Source organism: Oryx dammah, unplaced genomic scaffold, assembly GCF_014754425.2.
Source record: "Oryx dammah isolate SB20612 unplaced genomic scaffold, SCBI_Odam_1.1 HiC_scaffold_15, whole genome shotgun sequence".
In the NCBI taxonomy this organism is placed as follows: Eukaryota; Metazoa; Chordata; class Mammalia; order Artiodactyla; family Bovidae; genus Oryx; species Oryx dammah.
The window spans coordinates 38,455,174-38,479,866 of NW_024070199.1; the positions used below are offsets into that span (position 1 = coordinate 38,455,174).

At 44.7% G+C, this 24,693-nt stretch overlaps 3 protein-coding genes across 6 annotated transcripts in view; 2 read left to right on the top strand and 1 right to left on the bottom strand.

Annotated features, from left to right (window-relative positions):
* The window catches only part of TMEM216 (transmembrane protein 216), a 21,673-nt gene extending 17,338 nt beyond the window's left edge, over positions 1 to 4,335 (top strand). Inside the window, exon 5 of the mRNA XM_040255973.1 lies at positions 2,718 to 4,335. Coding sequence (XP_040111907.1) covers positions 2,718 to 2,727 — 10 coding nt within the window. The 3' untranslated portion in view covers positions 2,728 to 4,335. The remainder of the gene's footprint in view (positions 1 to 2,717) is intronic.
* Positions 1 to 13,786, bottom strand: part of CPSF7 (cleavage and polyadenylation specific factor 7) — a 23,232-nt gene extending 9,446 nt beyond the window's left edge. The window contains exons 1-7 of one of the 4 annotated variants that reach the window (XM_040255968.1): positions 13,711 to 13,786; positions 12,980 to 13,088; positions 6,067 to 6,285; positions 5,136 to 5,239; positions 4,600 to 4,772; positions 1,180 to 1,594; positions 548 to 666 (exon numbers count right to left, since the gene is read on the bottom strand). In XM_040255968.1, coding sequence (XP_040111902.1) covers positions 548 to 666; positions 1,180 to 1,594; positions 4,600 to 4,772; positions 5,136 to 5,239; positions 6,067 to 6,285; positions 12,980 to 13,033 — 1,084 coding nt within the window. In that variant the 5' untranslated portion in view covers positions 13,034 to 13,088; positions 13,711 to 13,786. Of the gene's footprint in view, positions 1 to 547; positions 667 to 1,179; positions 1,595 to 4,599; positions 4,773 to 5,135; positions 5,240 to 6,066; positions 6,286 to 12,979; positions 13,089 to 13,426; positions 13,451 to 13,637; positions 13,686 to 13,710 lie in introns of those variants that run through there. The other 3 variants (XM_040255971.1, XM_040255969.1, XM_040255970.1) reach the window with 3 other exon arrangements.
* Positions 13,787 to 13,827: 41 nt separating this feature from the next.
* SDHAF2 (succinate dehydrogenase complex assembly factor 2) lies at positions 13,828 to 23,821 on the top strand. The gene is made up of 4 exons (XM_040255979.1): positions 13,828 to 13,977; positions 18,964 to 19,187; positions 19,266 to 19,375; positions 23,061 to 23,821. Exons 1-4 carry the CDS (start codon positions 13,942 to 13,944, stop codon positions 23,189 to 23,191), a joined length of 501 nt encoding a protein of 166 aa, XP_040111913.1. The 5' UTR covers positions 13,828 to 13,941; the 3' UTR covers positions 23,192 to 23,821.
* Positions 23,822 to 24,693: the final 872 nt, after the last annotated feature.

Here is a 24,693-nt window from a genome sequence, read left to right on the forward strand (position 1 = left end):
AGGAAACTCTCTATATTCTCTTCTCTTAGGAATCAAAGATTCTGTTTCCTCAGCTCTCAAAAGCATGGCTTCTGGTTCTGCCCACTTAATACTGACAGCAGGGCAAAAGTTAGCTGTAAGGCTGTATCATGCCTTAAGAAGACACCCAGTAGATTTGTCTCTTTCTAGGTCAGGCTACATGGAGGCTGTCAGCTCTGCCTTGATCCTCAAATATAATCAGATTCCATATCAACCATCATCATCAGTACTAAAACCTCAAGGTGTACACAGACACTAGACCCAATGATCAACCACTGAGATCAAGATTTCCAGGAGGCAGGAAACACCACAATGAGATAGTATGTTATTTATATTCTACACATTAAGTTGGTTTTCATGGGGCAAGTCTAGATACAGGCTAAATAAACAGTCTCAGTGAAGCTCCCCAAAAGCCCAAAACCAGGTTATTATTGATTTTCAAAATGTACCAGTGCTCCAATTTTATCTTGGATTTGGAAATGACAAAACTGGAAGTAAGCAGAAGGCAGCAAAGCTAAGGATGAGTTACCTGCACTGGCTCCAGATACAGCTTTGGAAATGGCACTGCTGGAAATTGCTCTGTTCCGCTTCATGATGTCTTCAAATTCTGCTTCACTCACTGTAGAGGGCGGAGGGCCCGAATCTCGGCTGCACACAGAAATAGAGACAACATCACTCCTGACTGCCCACACCAAGCGTTCTCTTACCATCCTCTAGAGTACTATGTTACACTCTCCTGTATGCTGTCTTAAACGATTCTAAGCCTGTTCACATGTTTTATATGCTCATGTTCTCTTCAAAGACAGGATTTATGTGCTATACTTTTATAGTTTTGGCATGACCACATCGTACTAGACACTCATAACACTCATAACAGTGACTCAGAGCACTCAACTTAATCAACCACCTGAAAAAGGGATGCAAAGGACACAGTCTGGGTGAGAGGTTAAGATGCAAACAAAATACCAAATAGAAACATTCTCTAACAGGTAGTTAACTATTTCCCAGGACTCAATACTATGACAACAGAATTTCCACAAGGGAAAAAGACAATAATAGTTCAGTGCTCACTTACTTCCTTGGGGAGAAAAAAATAAACTTAACACACTGTCTACCCTGCTATGCCTGGCTCAGATTTGAAAGGAACAAGATAGTCCTTACCTGCCATGGTGGTTATAGGGTGCTGAGGCCTTCATATAAGTATCTGGTGGAGGCCCCACTGTGGCATTTGGTGGGGGGAAGAAGGCTGGATTGAGGTGAAGGGCAGGTGGGATGGCCCCAGGGGGGGGTACAGCCAGATGAGGAGGTAATCGAGGAGGAGGGGGCATGAGATGCTGGTAGTGGATGCCAGGAGGAGGAGGAGGGACCCCAAAGCTTGAGGAGAGAGGTGGTGGGGGTGGAATGGGGGGTGGGGGCAGACCCATCAGGGGAAGGGCTGAAGGAGGGCGATTAAAGTAGGGCAGCACACTGGGGGGCTTATCCACACGGGCAGATGAGGGCACAAGGTTCTCAGAGGGTGTGGCCCGTCCATCAGCAGAATCACTAGAATCTCGGGAGTGGGCCCGTGGAGGTATTCCTACGAAGAAAAAAGAATTACTGTTACTACCCAAGTCTTAAACATAACCATGGGACAAGTTCATCCATCAGCAAGAGTCATCTGACACCACACTAAGGAAGGTGACAGGTGGCTGAGGAAGAAGGTAAAATCATCTACTGCCTCAGAAGAGTCAGAGGCAGCCTAGTTCAGACATAAGTACAGGAAGCAGTACCACCCTAAATTCTGTGTGCTAAAGAATTCTCTTTATCTAGAACTCTCAGTGCTTCACATTTAAATTATCCTTAAATTTGTTTTCTATTTTTAAATGCAGAAGGTTCTTAATAACCCACGAGAAAAATGACAGTGTTGAAATATGTTCATTACTGTTTAGCTGAATTCAAGCAGATTAAAAATCTCATTTTCTCTGGTAGGAGTTCAGGGACTCTTTCTTTGAGCTTGTAGTAGTTAACCTTTTCTATCCTGCTATATATTTGAAATTTTCTCTTTGCCTTGACACTTTGGCCAGTAAATTTGGAGGAAAGGAGGGACAGGCAGGGCATGGACAACACTTCTTCCATCCAAGTACTGAAACTGGTAACTGGGATGAGGAAGAGACACAGAACAAAAAGTGGAGATTAGAAGTTAAATGAAAGAAAGTGGGAGATAGGCCAAGAAAGTGAAAGTCGCTCAGTCGTGTCCGATTCTTTGCGACCCCATGGACTGTAGCCTACCAGGCTCCTCAGTCCATGGGATTTTCCAGGCAAGAATACTGGAGTGGGTTGCCACTTCCTGCTCCAGGGGATCTTCCCTACCCAGGGATCAAACCCGGGTCTCCCGCATTGTAGGCAGATGCTTTACCTTCTGAGCTACCGGGGATCATATAAGATCAGCCCATTGAATGAGCAGATGGCACACAGCTGACATCAGGGACTCCTTGCAAAAGCTTGGTACAAAATATGTCTGAAGTCTGGGAAATTCCTACTATATTTCAACAGTCCAAACCCTCTACCCCAGAGGGCAGCCTTCTAGGAACATGATCATGGTTCAGTGGTATGTCATTGTGCAAAATGGACTCAAAACATGTCTGCATACTGCTGGAAACATGGCTCTGATACTGCCGAGTCACTTGGGTTAAACTTGTTCCCTTTTTCCAATTTAACAGTCTACTCTAAGCCTGGCTGATGTGAAATCCAACAGAAGAATGTGATCACATGGACTTGGGAGTCTTGGATGTAAAAAGATGCCATCAGGAGACAAGTGTGAAGAGGCAAAAAGAAGAGTGCTCCTTAAACAAAAACTTGTTAGTAAACCCTAGCTCCTGATGAAAGCGTTAAGTGGAATCAATCCCTTTGACAACCACCCTGGTCTCTCTAATGCAGTGTATCACCAGGGCCTCCCACAGCATCCTCGGGCTTTTCATGTCTCACACACATGGCGACTTGCTTCTTCCCTGAGTTCTCTCAAACCGAAGAAAGAACATTATAAGTGTAACCCCCGAAAGTTAGCTACCTTCCCAGCTACCGTTCCCACATCAGCAAGAGTGTTTTTTGGTAGCTATGGCTACAAGTCCCAAGAGTAGCAACCATTTTTAAGCAGACTATGTCAACCAGCTGTATTGAGTGAATTAACAGGGTCCAACTATATCAACATGACAGAGCAGAAAAACAATTCAATCCAGCAAAGAAAGGCAAAACCCAGGAGTAAACAGCCCAGTGGTATTAGGACAATTAGGTGTTCAACATAAATGTAAAATTATACATCTTACGAAAGTCAGAAGAGGGCTGAATCATACAAAGACTCTGAAACAGAATGGACTCTGAAAATTCATGTTATCAAGGAAGAAAAGTTGTGTCTTCTAACACAGAGCAATAAGAGCTCACAACACTTCCATCTAGGCTCTCAATCTAGTTATAAGAACATAGTTACTCCTATGCAAGAGTTAAGTGACCATATTTCCACCTTCAATCAATCTATCCAAGGTCCCAGTAGACTACTCAATCAACACAAGGCACTATTTTGAGAAAAGGACTTAAGCAGTTACAGAAAGTAGGTAACAAAACTTTGCCATCACCCTCACTGTAGTAAAAGGCAAGTAATGGCAGTTGGCTGTTTCAGGCAGGGCCTTGCCGGGCAGCTGCACCTTGTGAGGTCATGACAATCCAAAGCTGGTTCCCAGGTTTCACAGGTTCAGACACTGATTTTAACAGTGACCCAGGGGTGACTGGACCCTAGGAGATTGATTCACACTATTCAAATTCACAAGAGACTGATTCTTAAACCAGAATGCCAATTTTTTAATTTACAATGAGAAATACAACTGCCAAGCAGACTGGAATACTCGTGTCACCTGGTCAGTGCATTCTCTTCCTAGCAGGAGACCCTAGTTGGGAAACCAAATTAGTATCAGAAGATGGCTTGGTGAGAACAGGGGTCAGAACAAAGGGAGTAACGTGAGCTTAAGGCATACCATCATCAGGCTAATGTGGCACGATGCAACATCCTCTACTAATGGGAAACACTTGCCACGCGAACTAAAATAGCAGGTAATCAAAAGGGTACCCAACACCCCTGGTCAATGCTGGAGAAACACTGTTAAATTTTTACTCTCCACCATTTCTTTTGTCAATTCCTTAAAGAGTATCTTCCAATGTATAACAAGATTATAGCCATCTTTATGTACCATATTTGTATTTTACTGTCGTTGCTTAGTATTTGATAGACATGTCTTACAAGTCAGTCCATTTGCTATATACTGATTTTTTAAATAGAAAACACATAATTCAGAGGTGACAGGAACTAAACAGTAGGCCCTAAACAGTAAAGTGACTTGCCCAAGGTCACATAATGAGTTAGCAGCAGCAATGTATAATCTGAACTACCTGACTCCTGGCACATAAGTCTCATTTTTAGCTCACCTACTGCCATGCTGCCACCCATAATCACCACCACCCTCCCTCAAACTCCTCCACAATGCAGACCAAGCCTACAGCACAGAAAACAAACCCACAAAATACACCCCCTTCATACAGATGGTCTCCACGTACCCCCTCTTGGGACTCGGACGCACTCACGTTTCCGAGCCTGTGCCTCAAACTGTGACAGGTTCTGCCGGGTGGCCGGCCTCACATCCACTTTTTCTCCATTAAGAACTTTTCCTGGCAGAAGTTCCAACAATTTGTGGACAGAGTTTTCAGAGGCTACCACCACCTCAGCATACCTTGAGGAAGAAAAATTAAAAATGTGTGAGATCTACTAGACAATCAAGAGAGAAACACAGAAATTCTCTTCCACTTTTGGTAAAGCAAAGGATACCCTGCTTATATTATATATACAAAACTATCAACAACAAAAAGTGTCAGCCTAAAATGTTCCTATTTATTTCAAATTAGAAACCACCTTTCTTTGCCCTTCAATGGACGGATGTTCTCCTACCTCACAGTGAGGTCCCCATTCTAAGGTGGTTTGTCAAAACCAAGGCAGTAAACTGGGCCAGGGTGGGAGGGATTAAATTACAGGGCCAAAATAATAGTACAGATCTGTTATCCCAAACTAAAAGGGGCTTCTTAAATCCAGACCTCACCCTTTGGACTGGCCATTTGCTCGATTCTCTGCAAATTTCAACTCCACCACATCATAGACTCCTATAGAGCGAATAACCTGGATCAGCTGCTGGTCTGTGGTCCACTGGGGCCGGCAAGATGGAAAAGGAAGAAATGTCAAGAGCTATACCCCCTCCCCCAGAATGTCCCAAACCCTTCCCCCAAACCTAGGAGTCTAGTCATAACCATGACCCCCCAAAGGAAACCCAGAAGGCCATCAGGATGTCAACGAGAGCAGGTTTTAATATTGTCCTCACCCAGACAGAACTGCAAACCACCCACCTCTGCCCCAATCCCCGTATCTGAGACTAAGAAAATTAAAACCTATTTTAACTCTGACTGCCATGTAGATCATCAGTTCAAACACTGATTACTAGCAGCTTTTAGTTGGAGATCTGACAGGCAGAGTTGATCACTGTCAACAACTTCCCCCTCAGTATATACAATTCTTAACTTGGAAAAAACCACCTCCCATCACCAGCCCCAAAACATGTCACACAATAACTTTTGCAGAACAACAATCACCACCTACCCCGAGTGTACTACAGCTATCAAGGTCTTTGCTCCCTCTCACCCATCATTATCACAGGACCATCTAATGACCACCAAGAGTTCAAGGTGTTCACTCTGAAATCTCATCCCACAGATGACCCTGGTAGACATAAAGCCCCAGGGTCAGGGGCGGTAACAAGATGGCAGAAAAAGCAACTACCCACTTAATCATTGCTTTCTTCGGCACCAGTACGTCCTCAGGATAGTTCTCTTTCAGAGATCAATCCAACCTGATCCCAGGAAAAAGAAATCCAACCCCATCAGAGCACAAAACAGTGCAACAGTGGTTTCTGAAAATGCCATCACCTCCCAGTGCTCTCCCTCCAGCCCACCCAAGCCTTTTTGGTTACCCATGCTCACCCAGGAGAAACTGCCCACATAGACAGCAGCTCGCCTATTGCGCAGGCCACTGTAGGTGTACAGAATTGCAGGGGTCTTGTTATTGGGCTTGGGAGATGGCTCCTGGCGAACAGGAGGCGGCGGCTCAGTGCTGCTGCTTCTGTCATCTGAAGGTTGTGAAGTGGCTGTCAACACGTCATCATACAGGTCAATCTGATCTGTGTTGTTGAACTCTGGGTCCTAAGAGACGGGGCGTTGGCAAAGGTGGGTTTGAAAACCTTTCATTTTGTTCATTCTGTTTTACTCTAATTTACTTACAATCCACAGTCAAATACTTTGTAAAATATATAAAAACTTCCTGTCGTACTCAAAAAACTTCCCCATGTAAAACAATTTTAAAAATTACATTTATGTAGGTGTTTCTCTTAAGACCCTATTAGAAGTCTCTAGTGTTTCTAGCTTTAATCAACTGTGAGACTCAAAATGTACATGACAGTTAAGCAAGCACACTAAGAACGCACAGGGCTCCCCTGGTGGCTCCGTCAGGAAAGAGTCCACCTGCAACACGTGGGAGAGCTGGGTTCAACCCCTGGGCCGGGAAGATGCCCTGGGGAGGCCATGGCCACCCACTCCAGTATTCTTGCCTAGAGAATCCCCAAGGACAGTAGAGCCTGTTGGACTGCAGTCCACGGGGCTGCAAAGAGTCAGACATGACTGAGAGACTAAGCACAGCACAGCAAGAATGCACAGAAAGACATCTGCTATTGCTATCAAGTAAGCCAGCTTCCCAAGACCACATTTATACCGATGAAATTTTCAACATCTTACACTGTTTCCAAAATCAAGAGTTACACAAAACTTACTATTCTACTTAATAACGCTCTAAAGCTCACAGTATATAATCCCATCTTTCTATTAACCATCAAAAAATAAATAAAAAGGAAGTGAATATTTGGGGGTTTTCCTTTATACGTTTTAGTGCACAACGTGCAGATCCAACACATCATCATGACATTTATATAAGAAACATCTCTGAACAATACCAGAGATATCTAATGATACACAAAAGCAGTCAAAGTTCTCTAAAACATAATGCTCAGCAAAAAGAACAAGCACTCATATCATAAGCTGTATTATACTAACCATTTAGAATATGAACACACATTCTGGAAGATAGGTGAGATACACTTTTTGTCTGTGTTATATATTACTGTTATAAACTGAATGTGCTCCCCCCGACCCCGCAACACACTTCCTTGAAGGGTTTCCCAGGTGGCACAGGGGTAAAGAATCTACCTGCCAACGCAGAAGGCACAGACAGGTTTAACCCCTGGGCCGGGAAGATCCCCTGGAGAATGGCATGGCAACCCACTCCAGTATTCTTGCCTAGAGAGTCCCATGAACAGAAGAGTCCACAGGGTCACAGAGTCAGAAACGACTGAGCACACACACCCACATTGCAACACTGTTCCCCAACGTGATGGTATTAGGAGGTGGGGCCTTTGAGAAGTGATTAAAATGAGATGAGGTCTTGAGGGTGGAGCCTATGAAATGTATTAGTGCCCTTGTAAGAATTAGAGCTTGCCTGCTCTGCTCTCCGTCATGTGAGGATACAAGTTGGCAGAGGCTGCAACTGGAAGAGGCTGCTCACCAGAACACAAACCTGATCTCAGTCTTTTAGCCTCTGGAACTGTGAGAAATAAATTTGTTGTTTATAAGTCACCCCATTTTTAGTATTATAGCAGACCAAGCTAACACATATCAAAACTCCTAAAATCATAAAAACTAACATTAAGGGAACTTAATGTTTCAGAGTTTTCAGCGTTATTATCTTAGAGAGGATCTTTTCGAGGATTAGACTAGTTGTTTTTTTTTCACCCCCAGGTAACAGTCTAAAACATCCAAACAATGCTAAAGATGAAACTGCCAAAAAACAGATACAAGGAGACATTGGAGTGTTTTAGGGATACGATAGCTCATTCATGTCATTGCTGTCTTTTAAAAATGAGAATAAAGAAAGATCTATACAAAGGGAATAAAAAAAGAACCTGATTTGGCAACTTGCTTAGTTCCTTGAAGGTGAGTCATTTCCCCTAATGCACCTCAGGTGCAGAAGCTCCAGTTAACTTTCTCCCTTCAAACCCATTACAAGAATTCCTGATTCTGGAGTGCAACTAGAGGACTCACTACAAAATACATTCTTAGACCTACATACCATCAGAAACTTTAGGAAAACAATCTTATATTTTCTCAGTTTACCTGAAGTAAAAGGGAAGAACATGCACAGCAAGATAATGTAAATAACTTGAAATGTTACAAATATTCTAAGAAGCCCAAAGAAGAAGAGTTTGAACCTTGTAAAAAAATCTCAGAAAGAGAAAAGAGCATGAAAAAGAATCAGGGAGGTAAATAAGCATAAGAAGACTATCTTAGGTAGTCAATCTATAAGTAAGGACCTTGCATAAAAAAGGATGAGGATGATGGGGAGCTGCTAACACTGGAGAGTACAGGGTGGATAATAAATTTAAAAGGTAAAGAAAGTCACAGCTAGTAACTCAATATTTTGTGTGTAAAATATCTGACAGTCTAAGTCTCAAACAATCCTAACTCTAGACAAATCATTTATTTATTCATGCTCTACATATGATTTGCTCTTATGGTTCAAGGTGTAGAAAAGACCTAGAAACCACTTGATACTCTTCAGTGCTCTAATCCTAAAACAACACAACTTCAAACCAGGGTAACTTTTTTTTTTTTTTTTTTAATTAATCAAGGATTGTGAAACAGAACTTAAATAAGGAAACTCACGATCTTGTATGGTCAGTGGAACCAAACTGGCATTCTTTCCATGAAGCATCTGTGATTCAGAGATGCATGCTGAAACGTTTTAATACAAAGACTATTGCTAATAACTGAGTAGTGAACATGCAGACATGGGCAGCTCAGAGATCAAAGGTATCACCAGGAAATCTCCCATACCGTAAGCCTCAGTGAACAATCTACTCTTTCAGGGTTCCTTAGAGAATATGACAGTCTCTATCCCAGAAGACTCTGGTGTATGGATTATTTTACCACTTTAAGAAATACAAAAGGATTCAAAGAATGCTAAAGTGTCACAAGATTCGAATGGTCTCTCTGGGCCATAGAACCTCAGTTCAAAGAATTTTGTAGGAACTGTTCTGATGCATAAGGCAGACCTATTGAGGATTCTGTTGGAAGATTTTGTTGAAGAAATAATGTATCAAGTTGTATTTGCATCTAAATCTCCTAGCAACATCAAGGGGCTAAGACAGGAAAATAGGTAAGGACCTGAAGTTTTTCTGATTACCAAATGAGCTGATGATTTATGCAGTTAAAGCAAAATCTAATTCTACAAATTAAGTGAAAAATACAGTATTTTACAGGCACTGATGTTAAGGATTTCATTTCAAGGAGATTAGAAAAGATGTATTTAATACTAAATTAATACCAGGGAGAAGTTTGCATTTTATAGCAGAGGAATAGCTGTGATTGTCTCGGGAAGCTTCTTGGTTTACAAAAGAGAACTTGCATGATGTTTGAATTTAAATAAGAACTTCCTCACCTGAATGCTCAATGTTCCTACTTGCCAGCCCTTTCCTGATATCTAAAGCATTAGTCACTCAGTCGTGTCCGACTCTTTCGTGACACCATGAACTCCAGCTGGCCAGGCTCCTCTGTGCATGGAATTCTCCAGGCAAGAATACTAGAGTGGGTTTCCATTCCCTTCTCCAGGGGATCTTCTGACCCAGGGATCGAACCCAGGCCTCCTGCATTGCAGGCAGATTCTTTACTGTTTGAGCCACCAGGGAAGACACAGTAATAAAGCTTTTTCTCAAAGCAACCTATGTGAGTTAATTTTCTTATAACTGTAACCAAAGCTCAATGCTCTTGGCTTTGTGATTACTATTTCCACAATTCTCACCTCACTCTCCTTCCCTATCACGGTCCGTTGCTGTCGACCACCAGGAATAGAACCTCTTGAGCACACAAATCCATCTTTCCCCTTTTATCTCACTAGTTCTAATACGATGCTTAGCAAACAGAAGTAGCTCAGTAACTATTTGCTGAGGAAACTGAGCATACTGTGCAAAGCACCCGTCTCAGCACGAGAAACAGAAAAGAGACGAAACACTCAGCAGGGATGGCAGCTTTCAGTCACTTTCCGAGTTGTTCTCCTCAGCCCAAGAGAGACCCTATGAACTCCGAGGTTCCCTCTGTAACACGAGTGAAGTAGCTCTGCAAAAGACGCTTTTGCAGCACATACTGTAACATATCTGGAGTCAGCACCGCCGGGTTCCATCTAGGAGCAGTGCTTTGCTCCCTGGGGAGCAAAGTACACGACAAGGTTCTTGTGCAGGGGTAAGTTGGGGTCAATTAGTAACGCTCCTATAACATTCTACAACACAATCTGTACTGTTGGCCTTCAGTCTAAGCTTACTTCTACAATCCCAGTCAAACAGAGCTTTTACCGCTTTCCCAAAGCTTCCAAATTCTACTAAAACCAGCTTTGCTAAAAATTAACTCATTTGTGAGGGAAAAAGCTCCCTTTCCTGACCTTCCCCACGACATAAGACATTTAAAATCTATACTTTCTTCAACTTAACCAAGTACCAAATTGTCATTTCGGTACAAATATCTACTTGATTTCACACACAAAAAAGTCCTGTTTAACTGAGGAGACCAGAGATCAAATTGTTGAGACCAACAACTCAGTGGATGAGACCTGTCTTGTCTATGACCGACAAGCTATACTGCTTAAGAAATTATGAAATCTCACTTCTCAGACCACATGTGGCTAGATCTGTGGTCAAGGACCCTGTTCTACCCATTTCCCAGAGGGAATCAGCAGCAGCACTGTCGTCAACCCACGGATAATGAAATTAAGGGGAAATGAGGTTTTTAAAATTAGTAATAGAAAAGAAAGGAGACTTTTTTTTCTTGCTATCTTATATTTAAAAGAATAACATAAAAAGTAGTAAGAGTCTTGATTCAAAGTAATATGAAAAATTCAGGAAAGCAAATGGTAACTAAATATACTAAGTCTTTCTTTTTATCCATAAATAATTGACTTATTTGAAATTTAAAGAAAGATTTTCATGTATTTAAATTAATCAGCAGCCACATGTAGACGACTGCAGTTTGCCTGAGAAGACATGGGAAAATGATCAACTTTTGCCAAGTGAAAGAAATGGCACATAATGGCATATATAAACCTCGTCTACTGCTTCACATCAAAGTCAGGGTCCATACTGCATAGCACGTGGAACTCTGCTCAATGTTTTATGGCAGCCTGAATATGAGTGAAGTTTGGCAGAGAACAGATACATGTGTGGCTGAGTCCCTTCTCTATCACAACATTGTTAATAGGCTATACCACAGTACAAAATAAAAAGTTAAAAAAAAAAAAATCAGGGTCCAGAGCACTTTCCTTCTCTGCTGCTGCTGCTAAGTCACTGCAGTCATCTCTGATTCTGTGCGACCCCATAGGCGGCAGCCCGCCAGGCTCCCCCATCCCTGGGATTCTCCAGGCAAGAACACTGGAGTGGTTGCCATTTCCTTCTCCAATGCATGAAAGTGAAAAGTGAAAGTGAAGTTGCTTAGTCGTGTCCAACTCTTAGTGACCCCATGGACTGCAGCCTACCAGGCTCCTCCATCCACGGGATTTTCCAGGCAAGAGTACTGGAGTGAGTTGTCATTGCCTTCTCCGCTTTCCTTCTCTAGCCTGGTTTTGTTTTTTAAATCCTCTTTATAGGCCCTTACATATAACCATTGAAAGATGAAAATGGGAAAAACCAGGTTACTCAAGTAGAATAGTGCTGAAAATAATCCAGGCAGGATATTAAGTTTTAAATACAGACTTTTGAACATTCTTGAGATCTTTTCTGAACTGACCTGTATATGAGATGATTGTTTCAAAGGAGATCACTGTATAATTTTCTTGACATATCATGAAGAGATCAACAAACTGAACTCAGAGTACGTGAGTGGGTCTCTATCTGCTTCTGAACTGGTTTGTCCAATACCTTTACCTCCTCCCACCAATTACATCATCAATAAAGGTTATTACTAAAAAACTAACATTAAAAAGCCTATGGCCTTAAGACCAGAGTAAGGCTACGTCTGAAACAAGGAAGGCTGAAAACAACTGGAAAACAACTGACATTAAATGTTAAAGTTATCTTTCATACTTGCACTGCCTTTTGAAGAGAAGGGGTACTACGTTTCTCCAGCTGCAATTTGAGACTCTCAAAGGAACACATATCAACATTGTCTTCGTGAATGCTACAGAACACCTAATTCTGATTTTTAAATGTGGCTAGTCGGAGAAGGCGATGGCACCCCACTCCAGCACTCTTGCTGGAAAATCTCATGGACAGAGGAGCCTGGTAGGCTGCAGTCCATGGGGTCACTACGAGTCTGACACCACTGAGCGACTTCACTTTCACTTTTCGCTTCTATGCATTGGAGAAGGAAATGGCAACCCACTCCAGTGTTCTTGCCTGGAGAATCCCAGGGACGGGGAGCCTGGTGGGCTGCCGTCTATGGGGCTGCACAGAGTTGGACAAGACTGAAGCGACTTAGCAGTAGTAGTCTTCCAGGAGACTGACGTTCAACTTTGGCTTACTGGAGAATCAAGTTCCACAGGTTGATAAACCACTCTATTAAACCTAATTTTTATTTGCTTTTAAATCAAAGCTTTTAAAATTAAGCCTGGAGGCTTTAGTTGACATAAAGCGGAATAGGCGTAAGTCTTGAAAGTCTGCGCTAGAGGAAAGATTTTAGATCTGACAGACGTTGTGTTCAGGCCGAGCAAATCTTCAACCACTGACAGAGCTTGGGACCCCTGCAAGTTTGCTGCAAGAGATTCCTCGGCTGGTACAGGAAAATCCCACTGCTCCCGAGGACTCCTCACCTGATTGAATTCTTCGTCAGCGTATATATCAATCAAGTCAACTCCTTCTGACATGGCTTCGGAAGGAAGATCTCGCGCCCGGAGAACGGACAAGGCAAGAAAGATGCCACTGCGGTATCCAGAAAGAAGCAAGAGTTACAAAGCATAAGGGTCCCGGGCTGGAAGGAGGGCACTGGTTGCCAACCTCGCGTCTCCAGAGACGCAGCATCCCGGCAGTCCGAGCTCGGCCCCACCCGCTCCGCCCCGCCCCCGGCCTCGCGCCGCCCCTCGCTCTCCCAGGCCACCGGGGCTCGCGGGGCTCGCTGCCCATCACCCTCGGGCCCGACCGGAGCTGCGCCGCAGCTGCCCGTGGCGCGACGAGAAAGTCCAGGCCTCTGCTCCTACGGGCCCTCGGATGGCGCTGCGAAGAACGACCGCGGCGAAGCCCGCAGGCCCAGCCCGCCGCACCTGCCGAGGCCCCAAGCAGTCCGGGCTAGAAGTCCCTGCGGCTCCCGGAGCTCCAGCCACCTCCGCTCCCCACCCAGGCCTTAGTCCTCGCCCCCGGCTAGGCCCGCCCCGCTCCCTCCCCACAGACCCGGCCCGACGCCCTCGGCCCCCTCCCTCAAAGGCCCGCGCCTCCCGCCGCCCGCCAACTCCGGTTGTCCCAAACTCAACCGACCCCCTCCCCGCCTCAGCGCCGTCCCCGAACCCTCTTCCGGCCCAGCCGGCCCCCGGCCGCGCGCCCCCGTTACCGGGAATATGGCGGCGACGGCGGCGAGTCTGGACTAGGCCCGAAGCGCGCGAACCGCTCTCGGCCCCAGGTCCCGCCCCCCCCCGCCGCCGGCGTCACGCGCACAGCCACTTCCGCCATACGCGAGGACGCATCTTCCTGCTCAAGTCTTCGGCGCCGCAGTCGGAGGCCCTGGTGTTCGAAAGTATCCGGAAGTGGCCGGGCTGTAGGCCTTTGATGCGGGTCGGGAAAAATGGCGGTGGTCGCTGTGTTCCCGGCTCTTGCGCGGGTGAGGAGAATGGGGGTTTCTAGACTCCTGGGCAGGCCAGAGTGGGAACTGTGCCTCGTCTTCCTCTGAAGTTGTGGAGACCGAGAGAAGCATCTACCTGTCTTATACAGCCCAGGCAAGGACAGACCCAAGGAGAGGTTGATCTTGCAACGTAGGAGATTCAGGTTACATCCACCCTGGCCTGAGCCCGCTGTGTGCTTGTCTCCTAATATCGTTGAACCATCAGTCTTTGTGAGAGACCCAATTCAGATTTCACCTATTTGCAGGTGGAACTGGCCAGACAGCTTCTGGGCGCCTTTTGTCTCTGTTTTTAAGCCTCTCTGTTCTTTTTAAGTCTTCTCTAGTGTCTGTCTTGATTTCACATGGTTTCATAAGACCTTTTTTCGTTTTGAATATAGGCTAACACTAAAATTTTCTCTTAATACTGCTCTTTGCCAATTTCATGATTTTGTGATGTGTTTTTGTCTCCAGATATTTTATGATTCCCTTTTTATTTCTCCTTTGACCCAGTTCAAGAGTGAGGGTGTTGTTCAATTTTCTCTTATTTGTGAATTTTCCAGTTTTCCTTCTGCTCTTGATTTCTAGTTTTATTCTGTTGTGGTCTGAAAAGATGTCTTGTATGATTTCGATCTTTTTTGTTAAAACTCGTAACCTAACATGCTCTCTGTCGTGGAGAATGTTCTTAGAGTGCTTGAAAATAATGTGTATTCTGCCGCTGTTGGGTGGAATGTTCTGTGTGTGTATTTTTGGCCCATTTGGCTTACACTGTTGTTCCTGTCCTCTACTTCCTTATTGATCTTCTGTCTGGGGGTTCCATCCATATTAAAAGTGGCTTTTGAAATCCCCAACTATTGTATTGCAATTTCTCCGTTCAGATCTGTCAATATTTGCTTCATATATTTGGGTGTTCAGCTGTTGGTTGTATGTATAATTGTTGTACCCTTTTGGTGAGTTGACTTTTTCATCATTATTTCATGGCCTTTTAAAATCTCTTTTGATACGTTTGACTTAAAGTTTATTTTGTCTAATTAAAGTAGGGCCATCTGTGCTCTCTTTTGGTTTCTATTTGCAGTGGAATGTGTTTCACACTTTCACTTTCAGCCTACGTCTAAAATGAGTTTCTTGTAAGGCATATAGTTGGATTTTGTGGGTTTTTAAAAATCCCTTCAGTCTCTGTGTGTCTTTTGATTGGGGAGTTTAATCTGTTTACATTTAAAATATTACTGATAGAGAAGGACTTAGAGTTGCCATTCTGTTCATTGTTGTCTGTTTTGTAGCTTTGTGTCCTTTTCCTCTCTTGCTGTCATCTTTTGTGTTTTATTGATATTTTTCTATAGACATGCTTTGATTCCTTTCTCATTTTCTATTGTGTGTAAATGTTTCCTTTGTGGTTACCATAGGGCTTGCGTTAAGCATTTTATAATGTATTTTAAGCTGATAATAGCTTCAGTCTCATCCGAAAATGTTACTGATATTACAATGACATATTTTATTTTGTATCCACTAGTATATTTTATCAGAGAAGGCAATGGCACCCCACTCCAGTACTCTCGCCTGGAAAATCCCCTGGACAGAGGAGCCTGGTAGGCTGCAGTCCATGGGGTCTCGAAGAGTCGGACATGACTGAGCAACTTCACTTTCACTTTTCACTTCTATGCATTGGAGAAGTAAATGGCAACCCACTGCAGTGTTCTTGCCTGGAGAATCCCAGGGACGGGGGAGCCTGGTGGGCTGCCGTCTATGGGGTCGCACAGAGTCGGACACGACTGAAGTGACTTAGCAGCAGTATATCTTATAGCTTTTTAAAATGTCTTTGTGTTTTAACTTTTAAGTCAGAATTAAACGTGATTTGCCTCTCATCATTGCAGTGTTATAGTAGCCTGTGTTTGTCATAATTTACTTTTACCAGTGAAGCTTTATGCTTTCATATACTTTTGTGTTATTATCTACTGTCCTTTGGCTCGTTTTTGTTTGTTCAGTCGCTCAGTGTCCATCGCTTTGCAACCACATGGACTGCAGCAAGCCAGGCTTCCCTGTCCATCACCGGCTCCCGGAGCTTGCTCAAACTCATGTGCATTGACTGGGTGATGCCATCCAACCATCTTATTCTCTGTTGCCCTTTCTCCTGCTGCCTTCAAACTTTTCCAGCATCAGGGTCTTTTCTAATAAGTCAGTTCTTCACATCAGGTGAGCTTCAGCTTCAGCATCAGTCCTTCCATGAATATTCAGGATTGATTTCCTTTAGGATTGACTGATTGGATCTCCTTGCTGTCCAAGGGACTCTCAAGAGTTTTCTCCAGTACCACAGTTCAAAAGCATCAATTCTTTGGCACTCAGCTTTCCTTATGGTCCAACTCTCACGTCCATACATGACTACTGGAAAAACTATAGCTTTGATTATACAGACCTTTGTTGGCAAAGTAATGTCTTTGCTTTTTAATATGCTGTCTAGGTTTGTCATAGCTTTTCTTCCAAGGAGCAAGTGTCTTAATTTCATGGCTGCACTCACCATCTGCAGTGATTATGGAGCCCAGAAAGAAGTCTGTCACTGTTTCCATTGTTTCCCCATCTGTTTGCCATGAAGTGATGGGACTGGATGCCGTGATCTTAGTTTTTTGAATGTTGAACTTTAAACCAGCTTTTTCACGCTCCTTTTTCACTTTCATCAAGAGGCTCTTTAGTTCCTCTTCACTTTCTGCTATAAGGATAGTGTCATCTGCTGCTTCAATTTGGATGTCCATTTCTTTCCCCCAGTTTAGGAAGTTTTGAGCCATTTTTCCTTCAGGTAATCTTCCCGCCCCTCTTTCTTTTCTCCTTCTGGGACTCCCATAGTATTTATATTGATCAGTTGGTGATGTCTTACAAGCTTATCTCACTCATTTGTTCTCATTTTCTTCCTGTGAACGAGTAGTCTCAAGTAAACTGAGTTCACGGATTTTTTTTTCTGGTTGATCAAGTATGCTGTTTAACTTCTGTGGTGAACTTTTCAAAATTGTTATTCTTTAGTTCCAATTTAAAAACATTTTTTTTTCCTGTCAGTATTCTCATTTTGGTTATGCGTTGTTTTCCTCAGCTCACTAAACATCTTGATGACAACTTTTTTTGAGTTATTTGTCAGGTAATTCATATACGTCTGTTTCCAGGATTGGTTGCTGGAAGTTTATTTTGTGTCTTTGGTTAGGCCTTGTTTTGCTGTTTCTCATGCACCTTGGAACTTTGTGCTTAGATCCATGCATTTGAAAAAAAATAACCACCTCCCAGTCTTTTCTTTGTACAAGAAAAGATCTTTTCCATCAGTCCTGTCGGAGAATCTGGGGCCCTCTCAAACTTTTTGTATGGAAACGTCTTCTCTAGACTTGTGCATGTAAATTCCCCACCAGCAGGATTTGCTGGCTTCTTTTTTCAAGTGCTCATAATCTCTGGCTCCCTCTTGTGTCTGTTTATGGTACTGCAGGTTCTCTGTAGCTGCTGCAGCTTCCCCAGCTCTTCTCAGCCCATTCCAGGCTTCTAGAGTATCCCAGGTCCCATGAGTGCTGCAGGTTGGCCAAGACAGAAATTAGTCTCTTGTACATCTCCTTGGAAAGCAGGAGTTTGGGATGCATGCTCCTTTTTCTTTCTGTTGGCCTCTGTCTGCTGTACCATGGGTCCTCAGAGCAGCAGCAAGCCACCCAGCTTTTTTTGGTTAAGACTCCCAGATACCTAGAGTATACCGGGTCCTGTTGGTGCTCTAAGACAGGCAAAAAAGAAAACTTTCTTTCAGGCAGCTACCCAGAAAGCTGGAACATTGGACACACATGCCAACTCTTCCTCCCCAGGGAAAAGCCAAAAATTGGGGGTTTTCTTCTGCTAATTTTGTGCTGAGCCACTGGTAGGGATGATGGCAAGTAAGTGTGTGCTAGTCCAAACCCTCACCTAGTTCTCAGCAGCCCCCAGCCTGGCACCTTTTCTGTCACACTTCGATTCAGACAAGACGGAAGCCAGTCACCCAGGCCTCCCTGTGAAAGGCCACGTGTTGGACGTCTGTTTCAGTCTTTTCTTTCCCTCCCCAGGGAGAAGCCAGTGGCTGAGAATTTTCTCCAGTTGCACTGGGCTGAGCCAGGGGCAGGGACTATGGTGAATGAGGCCCGTGAATTTTCTAGCTGTGATGCAGCTGTTTTTGTGCTCACCTAGGGTTCAGGAGCCTCTTAGCTGGTTTCTGGATTTATCATGAAGGAAACTGGTCCATGTGTTGGGAGTTGCTGTCTCCACAGGAGAAGGAAAGTGTGGGGCTTCCTGTTAACACCATCTTGCTGACGTCACCACCTTCTCATTGAATCTTGATAGTTTTTGCCCTTCTCTATATTGGGAAACTTTGGGGAGTTAGGGGCCTTGCCATCACTGTATGCTCAGATTTTAACACAGGCAGGTGACTAGAATGCAAACCATACTGTGAGAATTTTAAGGGAAGAAGAAAATGTTTACATTGGAGACTTTCTGGAAAGACACTGGTTAAGAACATGTTTGCAGTCAGAGTTGGGTTCCAACTCTCAGGAATTATTCTTAATATTTGGGTGATCTTGGTGAGTCATTTAACCTCTCTGAGTCTCAGCTTCCTAAGCTGTAAAGTGGGGACAGTATCAGCATAACTTTTTTTTTTAATTGAGGTGTAGTTGATTTACAATATTTTATAAGTTTCAGATGTATAACATAGTAGTTAACAATTTTTAAAGATTAAACTCCACCTATACTTATTATAAAGTCAACGTAACTTCTTAAGGTCTAAAGGAGATGAGATGCATTTTGCACCTGGTTTATATGCTGAGTGAATGACAAAGATGGTCATCCTTGTTAGAAAGGTGCTTATGGGAGGCAGTTCCTTGGTAGTCCAGTGGTTAAGACTTGGGCTTTCACTGCGATGGACCTGGGTTCAATCTGTGGTTGGGGAGCTTAAGATCCTGCCCACCTTGGCCAAAAAGAGAAAAAAAAAATGTGGCTTTTTTGTTTCAGATGCTTACTCTGTCAAGGCGCCACCTAGTGTCTCCTTCACTCAGCATGACATCATGCAGACGCTGCTACAGAGGTGACAGCCCGACAGATTCCCAGAAGGATATGATTGAAATCCCTTTGCCTCCGTGGCAGGAGCGAACTGATGAATCCATAGAAACCAAACGAGCCCGGCTGCTCTATGAGAGCAGAAAGAGGGGAATGCTGGAAAACTGCATCCTGCTTAGGTAGAGGAAGAGGAGAATGGGGGTTGCTTCTCTGGCTAGAGACAGCCTTTTCAACTTCTTTCTCGTTCTTGCCTCCAGCCTCTTCGCTAAGGAACATCTGCAGCACATGACAGAGAAACAGCTGAACCTCTACGATCGCCTGATTAATGAACCCAGTAACGACTGGGATATTTACTACTGGGCTACAGGTACTAAGCACGATAAGCAGCGTAAGGTGAAAGACAGGATGATGTGGGCTGATTTGAGTCTGGAAAGGTATCTTGGGCAATTTGTTTTTCTTTTGTAGACACTCAACCCAACCTCTCTCAGGATTTTTCCAAAATGTGCAAAATTTGTCTTACGAGTTAAGGTCCTTTGTTTGCAAGCAATAGAAACTGATTCCATCTAACTTAAGCAAAAAGAGAACTTAGTGAAATTGTATGGGAAACTCCTAGCATCAAAGGGAAAGTTGAAGAAAAACCAGGGCAGGAATGAAGTGGAACAAGAGAGTTCTGGCTGCCTAGCGTAAAGTCCTTGGGAGTCTCTCTCTTGACGCCACCTTTGTGAGGAATGAATTCTCACTGTATATAGTTAGGGTTAGCTTTGGCTGTGAGTAAAAGAACCCCAAAACAACAATGGCTTAAGGAAGACAGAACTGTGTTTTTCTTTCTCATAACAGAAGTTCAGAGTTAGGCCCTCCAGAACGCACAGAGGGGTTTCAGAGTCATTAAGGCCAGATTCCTCTTGACTTGTTCCTTCACCCTCCCCCGTGTTGGCTACCTCGTGACCTCAAGATGGCTGCTGAGGCTCTATCTGTCGGGTCTATATTTCAGCCAGGGAAAAAGAGTAAGAGAACACACTCCATTTTTTAATGCACCCTTCTCAAGAAATTATACACCATAATTCCACTTAGTTTCCACAGGGCTTGTACACAGGGGAGTGGGAAATATTCAGGGCCAACCTGGAAGTCTTTTAACGTATCTTTGGCTTTATATTGAAGTTGAGCTGCTTATAGATAGCTTATATTGTCATTCTTTTTAATCTGTTTTAATATGTTTAATCTGTTTTAATATGTTTTTTCATTGGTGTGTTTTGGCCATTTGCATATAACTACCAATGTGATTGAATTAAAACTTACCATCTTTTTTTTTTGTTTTCTATTTCTACTGTCTTTGTTCTCTTCCCCCTCTACTTCTGTGGGTTTTGAGTTTTTAAAATTTCGTTTTATCTCCACCATTGGTTTCTTACATCTCTTTATAATTTTTTTAGTGATTGCCCTAGGGTTTACAGTATATATGCATACGTGTGTGCTCAGTTGTGTCTGACTCTTTAGACCCCGTAGACTGTAACCCACCAGATTTCTCTGTCCATGAGATTTCCCAGGCAAGAATACTGGAGTGGGTTGCCACTTCCTTCTCCAGGCATCTTTCCGACCCAGGTATTGAACCCACGTCTTCTGCACTGGCGGGTGGATTCTTTACCACTGAGCCACCAGGGAAGCGTGTCTTACCATGTGCACTTTCCTGTATTTCTGTGCCTCAAAAGAGCTGTCCGTGGTGTTGCCCTCCCCCAGATGGTGCTGGTTGGTTTGGGGACAGGAGGTCGGGAGGGTGTTCTCTGTTGCCCCGGTCCAGTTTCCTGCCCTGTGGCCACGAGTCGTGGTGGAGGGTCTTTTATCGGGAGGGTGTTCTCTGTTGCCCCGGTCCAGTTTCCGGCCCTGTGGCCACGAGTCGTGGTGGAGGGTCTTTTATCCGGAGGGTGTTCTCTGTTGTCCCGGTCCAGTTTTCGGCCCTGTGGCCACGAGTCACGGTGGAGGGTCTTTTATCGGGAGGGTGTTCTCTGTTGCCCCGGTCCAGTTTCCGGCCCTGTGGCCACGAGTCGTGGTGGAGGGTCTTTTATCGGGAGGGTGTTCTCTGTTGTCCCGGTCCAGTTTTCGGCCCTGTGGCCACGAGTCACGGTGGAGGGTCTTTTATCGGGAGGGTGTTCTCTGTTGCCCCGGTCCAGTTTCCAGCCCTGTGGCCACGAGTCGTGGTGGAGGGTCTTTTATCGGGAGGGTGTTCTCTGTTGTCCCAGTCCAGTTTTCGGCCCTGTGGCCACGAGTCATGCTGGAGGGTCTTTTTAAATGATCCTGCTGGTCCCACCACCGGGGTAGAGGATTTCTTTCTTTTATTCTTCCACCAGCCCAAGCGGGTCCTCACATGGGCCCTATAGGAGACAGGACTCACTGACCTATTCCCAGACCCTTGAAGCTTTTGTTCTGTAGAGAACAAGGACTAGGCTGTGGTTTATGCTTTTGGTGGGGGCACGGTTGGGGGAGTGTTTTTCTGCTCCCCTACTCCTGGCCTCCATTGCTGAGGGAGGCTTTCTGCAGCCTCCTGCTCTGGACCCTGTCTGCATCGTGAGCATACTCAGTGAGGGCTTGTTGAGAAGAACCTGCCCATTGGGGCAGATTCCCTTTGTGTCTGTGGCTCCCAGAGATTTTAGTGTCTGTGGCTCCCAGAGATTTTACACTCATGCTCACCTACACTTGGCTTCCATTAGTTGATGGACAATTTTAGCTAAATTCTTACCTGTTTGTATGGTGCCCAGTGCCCCTTCCTCCTGTGCCCTGTCTCAAGTGAGCATGTGTGTTCATGTCCATTTTCTCCTTTAAGGGGCCTTTCTTTCCTTGTTTTATTTTCTTTGGCTGCCTGTGACCTCAGCTCTCTAATGACTTCAAAAAAGTTATGATGTTTCTAGTTTATCTGACTTTTTCTTGTTGGGATGAATGGGGTGTTCTGTCCAGTTTTCAACATTCTAGGGGGAAGCAAATCGCCTCGATCTTACTCTGATTGTCACACAAAACAACAGACGCCAGGCCCACCAGATGCCAGCTGTGTGCCAAATGAGGGAAAATCAGACTTTGTTTTGAGGAATGCCCTCTCCTGACGTGTTTAGTGTTGCTAGGAGGGTAATTCCAAAGCTTAGTACCCAAGCTTTCCCAATGGGAGGCTTTGTTTGGGAGGCTTTGCTTAAGTGAGAGATTGGAGGGTGGAAAGAAAGGTCAGAGGTGTGCAGCATCCGCCAGACTCCTGCTGCCCTGAGGCTGGCATCCTCTCCTCTCTGCTCTTGGTCTTTGTTGCCTCCATCCAAATCTGGTACTATAGGTTCATGTCAGTTTTATGGGCCTCTGTTATAGCCTTCCAGTGAATTCTTTTTTATGTTTTAAGTTTACTGGAGTTATCAGTTGCTTTCACTTAACATCCAAGGACTTTTGCCTCAGGAAATTAACAGAGTAGAAGGAAAAACAGTATTCCAAAAACAACTGAAGTACTGAATGCAAAGCAAAACAGAACAGCCAAGGCTGGACAGGCCAGGGGTCAGCTTTGCTTGTCCAAATAATAAATGCTGGGCCAGATAATAAATGCTGTCGTCTTGCGGCCATATGGTCTCTGTGGCAACTGCTCAGCCCTGCCATTGTAGCCTAAGGCAGCCACGGACAATATGTAAACAAGTGAGAGCAGCTGTTCCAGTAACGCTCTTTACAAATACCGGCTGCCATGGGTTGCCAGCCTGTGGTGCAGGCTGCGTGTATATCCAGAGAAAGAATGCAGCTGCTCTGTGTACCCACTGTGGTTTTAGGCCAAGCCAGAGTTTCAAGTTTTAAGGTCCTTATACTATCGGGATTTTCCTCGTGATCCAGTGACTAAGTCTCCGTGCTCCCCATGCAGGGGGCATGGCTTCGATCCCTGGTCAGGGAACTGGATCCCACCTGCCAAAACAAAGATAGAAGATCCTGTGTGCTGCAACTAAGACCTCGTGTGTTCAAATAAATAAATTTTTTTTTTTAAAAAAAGATCCTTATACATCTGACAGTTGACTGACCAACGTAATTCTTTTTGCCCATCCTTACAGAAGCAAAACCAGCCCCAGAAATATTTGAAAATGAAGTCATGGCCCTGTTGAGAGACTTTACTAAGAACAAAAACAAAGAGCAGCGACTGCGGGCCCCAGATCTTGAATACCTCTTCGAAAAGCCACACTGAGCTACGTGCCTCCATCTGCCTGGCCTTGGGGGCTCTGCAGATGCTCATTGCCTGCGATGGGTACTGGCCTTGATGTCCTGCTTCTCCTTAGATGCTCAGCCCACCCAGACCTCTGGTCCTGCCTGCAGTGATGGACCCACCTCTCTCCAAGGACATGTATATGTTCAGTGTGCCTCGTGCTAAGACCCTTTGGCTCCCATCTAAGCCTCAGAAGCAGTTTATCCATGTCACTGTCGCTCAGGCCTGACTCTCTCTCTGGTTCCATAGGAGGAAGCATTGTGCCAGCTCACTGCTTCAGCCAGAAGTGTGCTCAGTGTGAAGAGGCAGCCAGCTGCCTGTGCAGTGTGGAAAGCTCCCCGGGTGAGCCAGGGCTTTGTCCCTGTGAAATTCCCCCTTCCAGCCTGGGTTGGTTCTTTCTGCCAGGGGAAGCTGGTCCAAGCCCCCTGAGTGGAACCCTTCAAAGGCCCAGCAGGCAGAATGAGGGCAGTGGGTAGGAACGGTGTGGACGTGCTGCTTAAGAGTCAGCATCCTCAGCAGATTTTCTCTAGAATGCTCATTTTATAAACCAAATGATAATTGTGTATATTAAAGAATATTTTAAAAAGGAAAATCACAACTCCTCAACCCTCACCCAATTATTTTAATTTTTGTGTATTCTCATGCAGGCATATGTTTATAGAGTTTTACAAGGTCACAATCTCCAAGTATCAATTACAGCAAATGTTTTCTGTATTTCTGCAGTCTCCACAATTGCTTGGAGAAGGTAATGGCACCCCACTCCAGTACTCTTGCCTGGAAAATCCCATGGATGGAGGAGCCTGGTAGGCTGCAGTCCATGGGATCGCTAATCGTCAGACACGACTGAGCAACTTCACTTTCACTTTTCACTTTCATGCATTGGAGAAGGAAATGGCAACCCACTCCAGTGTTCTTGCCTGGAGAACCCCAGGGACAGGGGAGCCTGGTGGGCTGCCGTCTATGGGGTCGCACAGAGTTGGACACGACTGAAGTGACTTAGCAGTAGCAGTAGCCACAATTGCTTTAGTTGATAAACTGATAATGTGTAAGAAATAATGTTAGGATGAATTAGCAGAATGTGTTTAGCTCCAGAGCCAAAAGACTTTGGTTGCTAGGAGTGTGGTTTTGTCTCGCTGGAGGAATTTTGCCCTCGGAGCTGTCATCCAGACAGAACAGATGTCACCCAGATTGGGCCAGGACACAGGTGTGAATCGGAGGAAACAGGCTAGACTTGCTAGACAGGCGGTTGGTGAACAAGAGATACACACAGGCAGGAAGTACCTGTTTGCAGCGTCGTGGAGTTGGGGTTCCCACGGAACCTCTATGTGGTCTTGCCTGCCCTTCAGGGTCCTTGGGTGACGAGAGGAGAGGAGAGAACCAGCCTTTCATTACTTACGATCTCAGTAGAGCTAGCTTCCCAGCTCTCTTGTAGACAAGCACTGTCGTGCCTGTTTCGCAGATGAGAAAGTGGGCTCTGAGAGAGT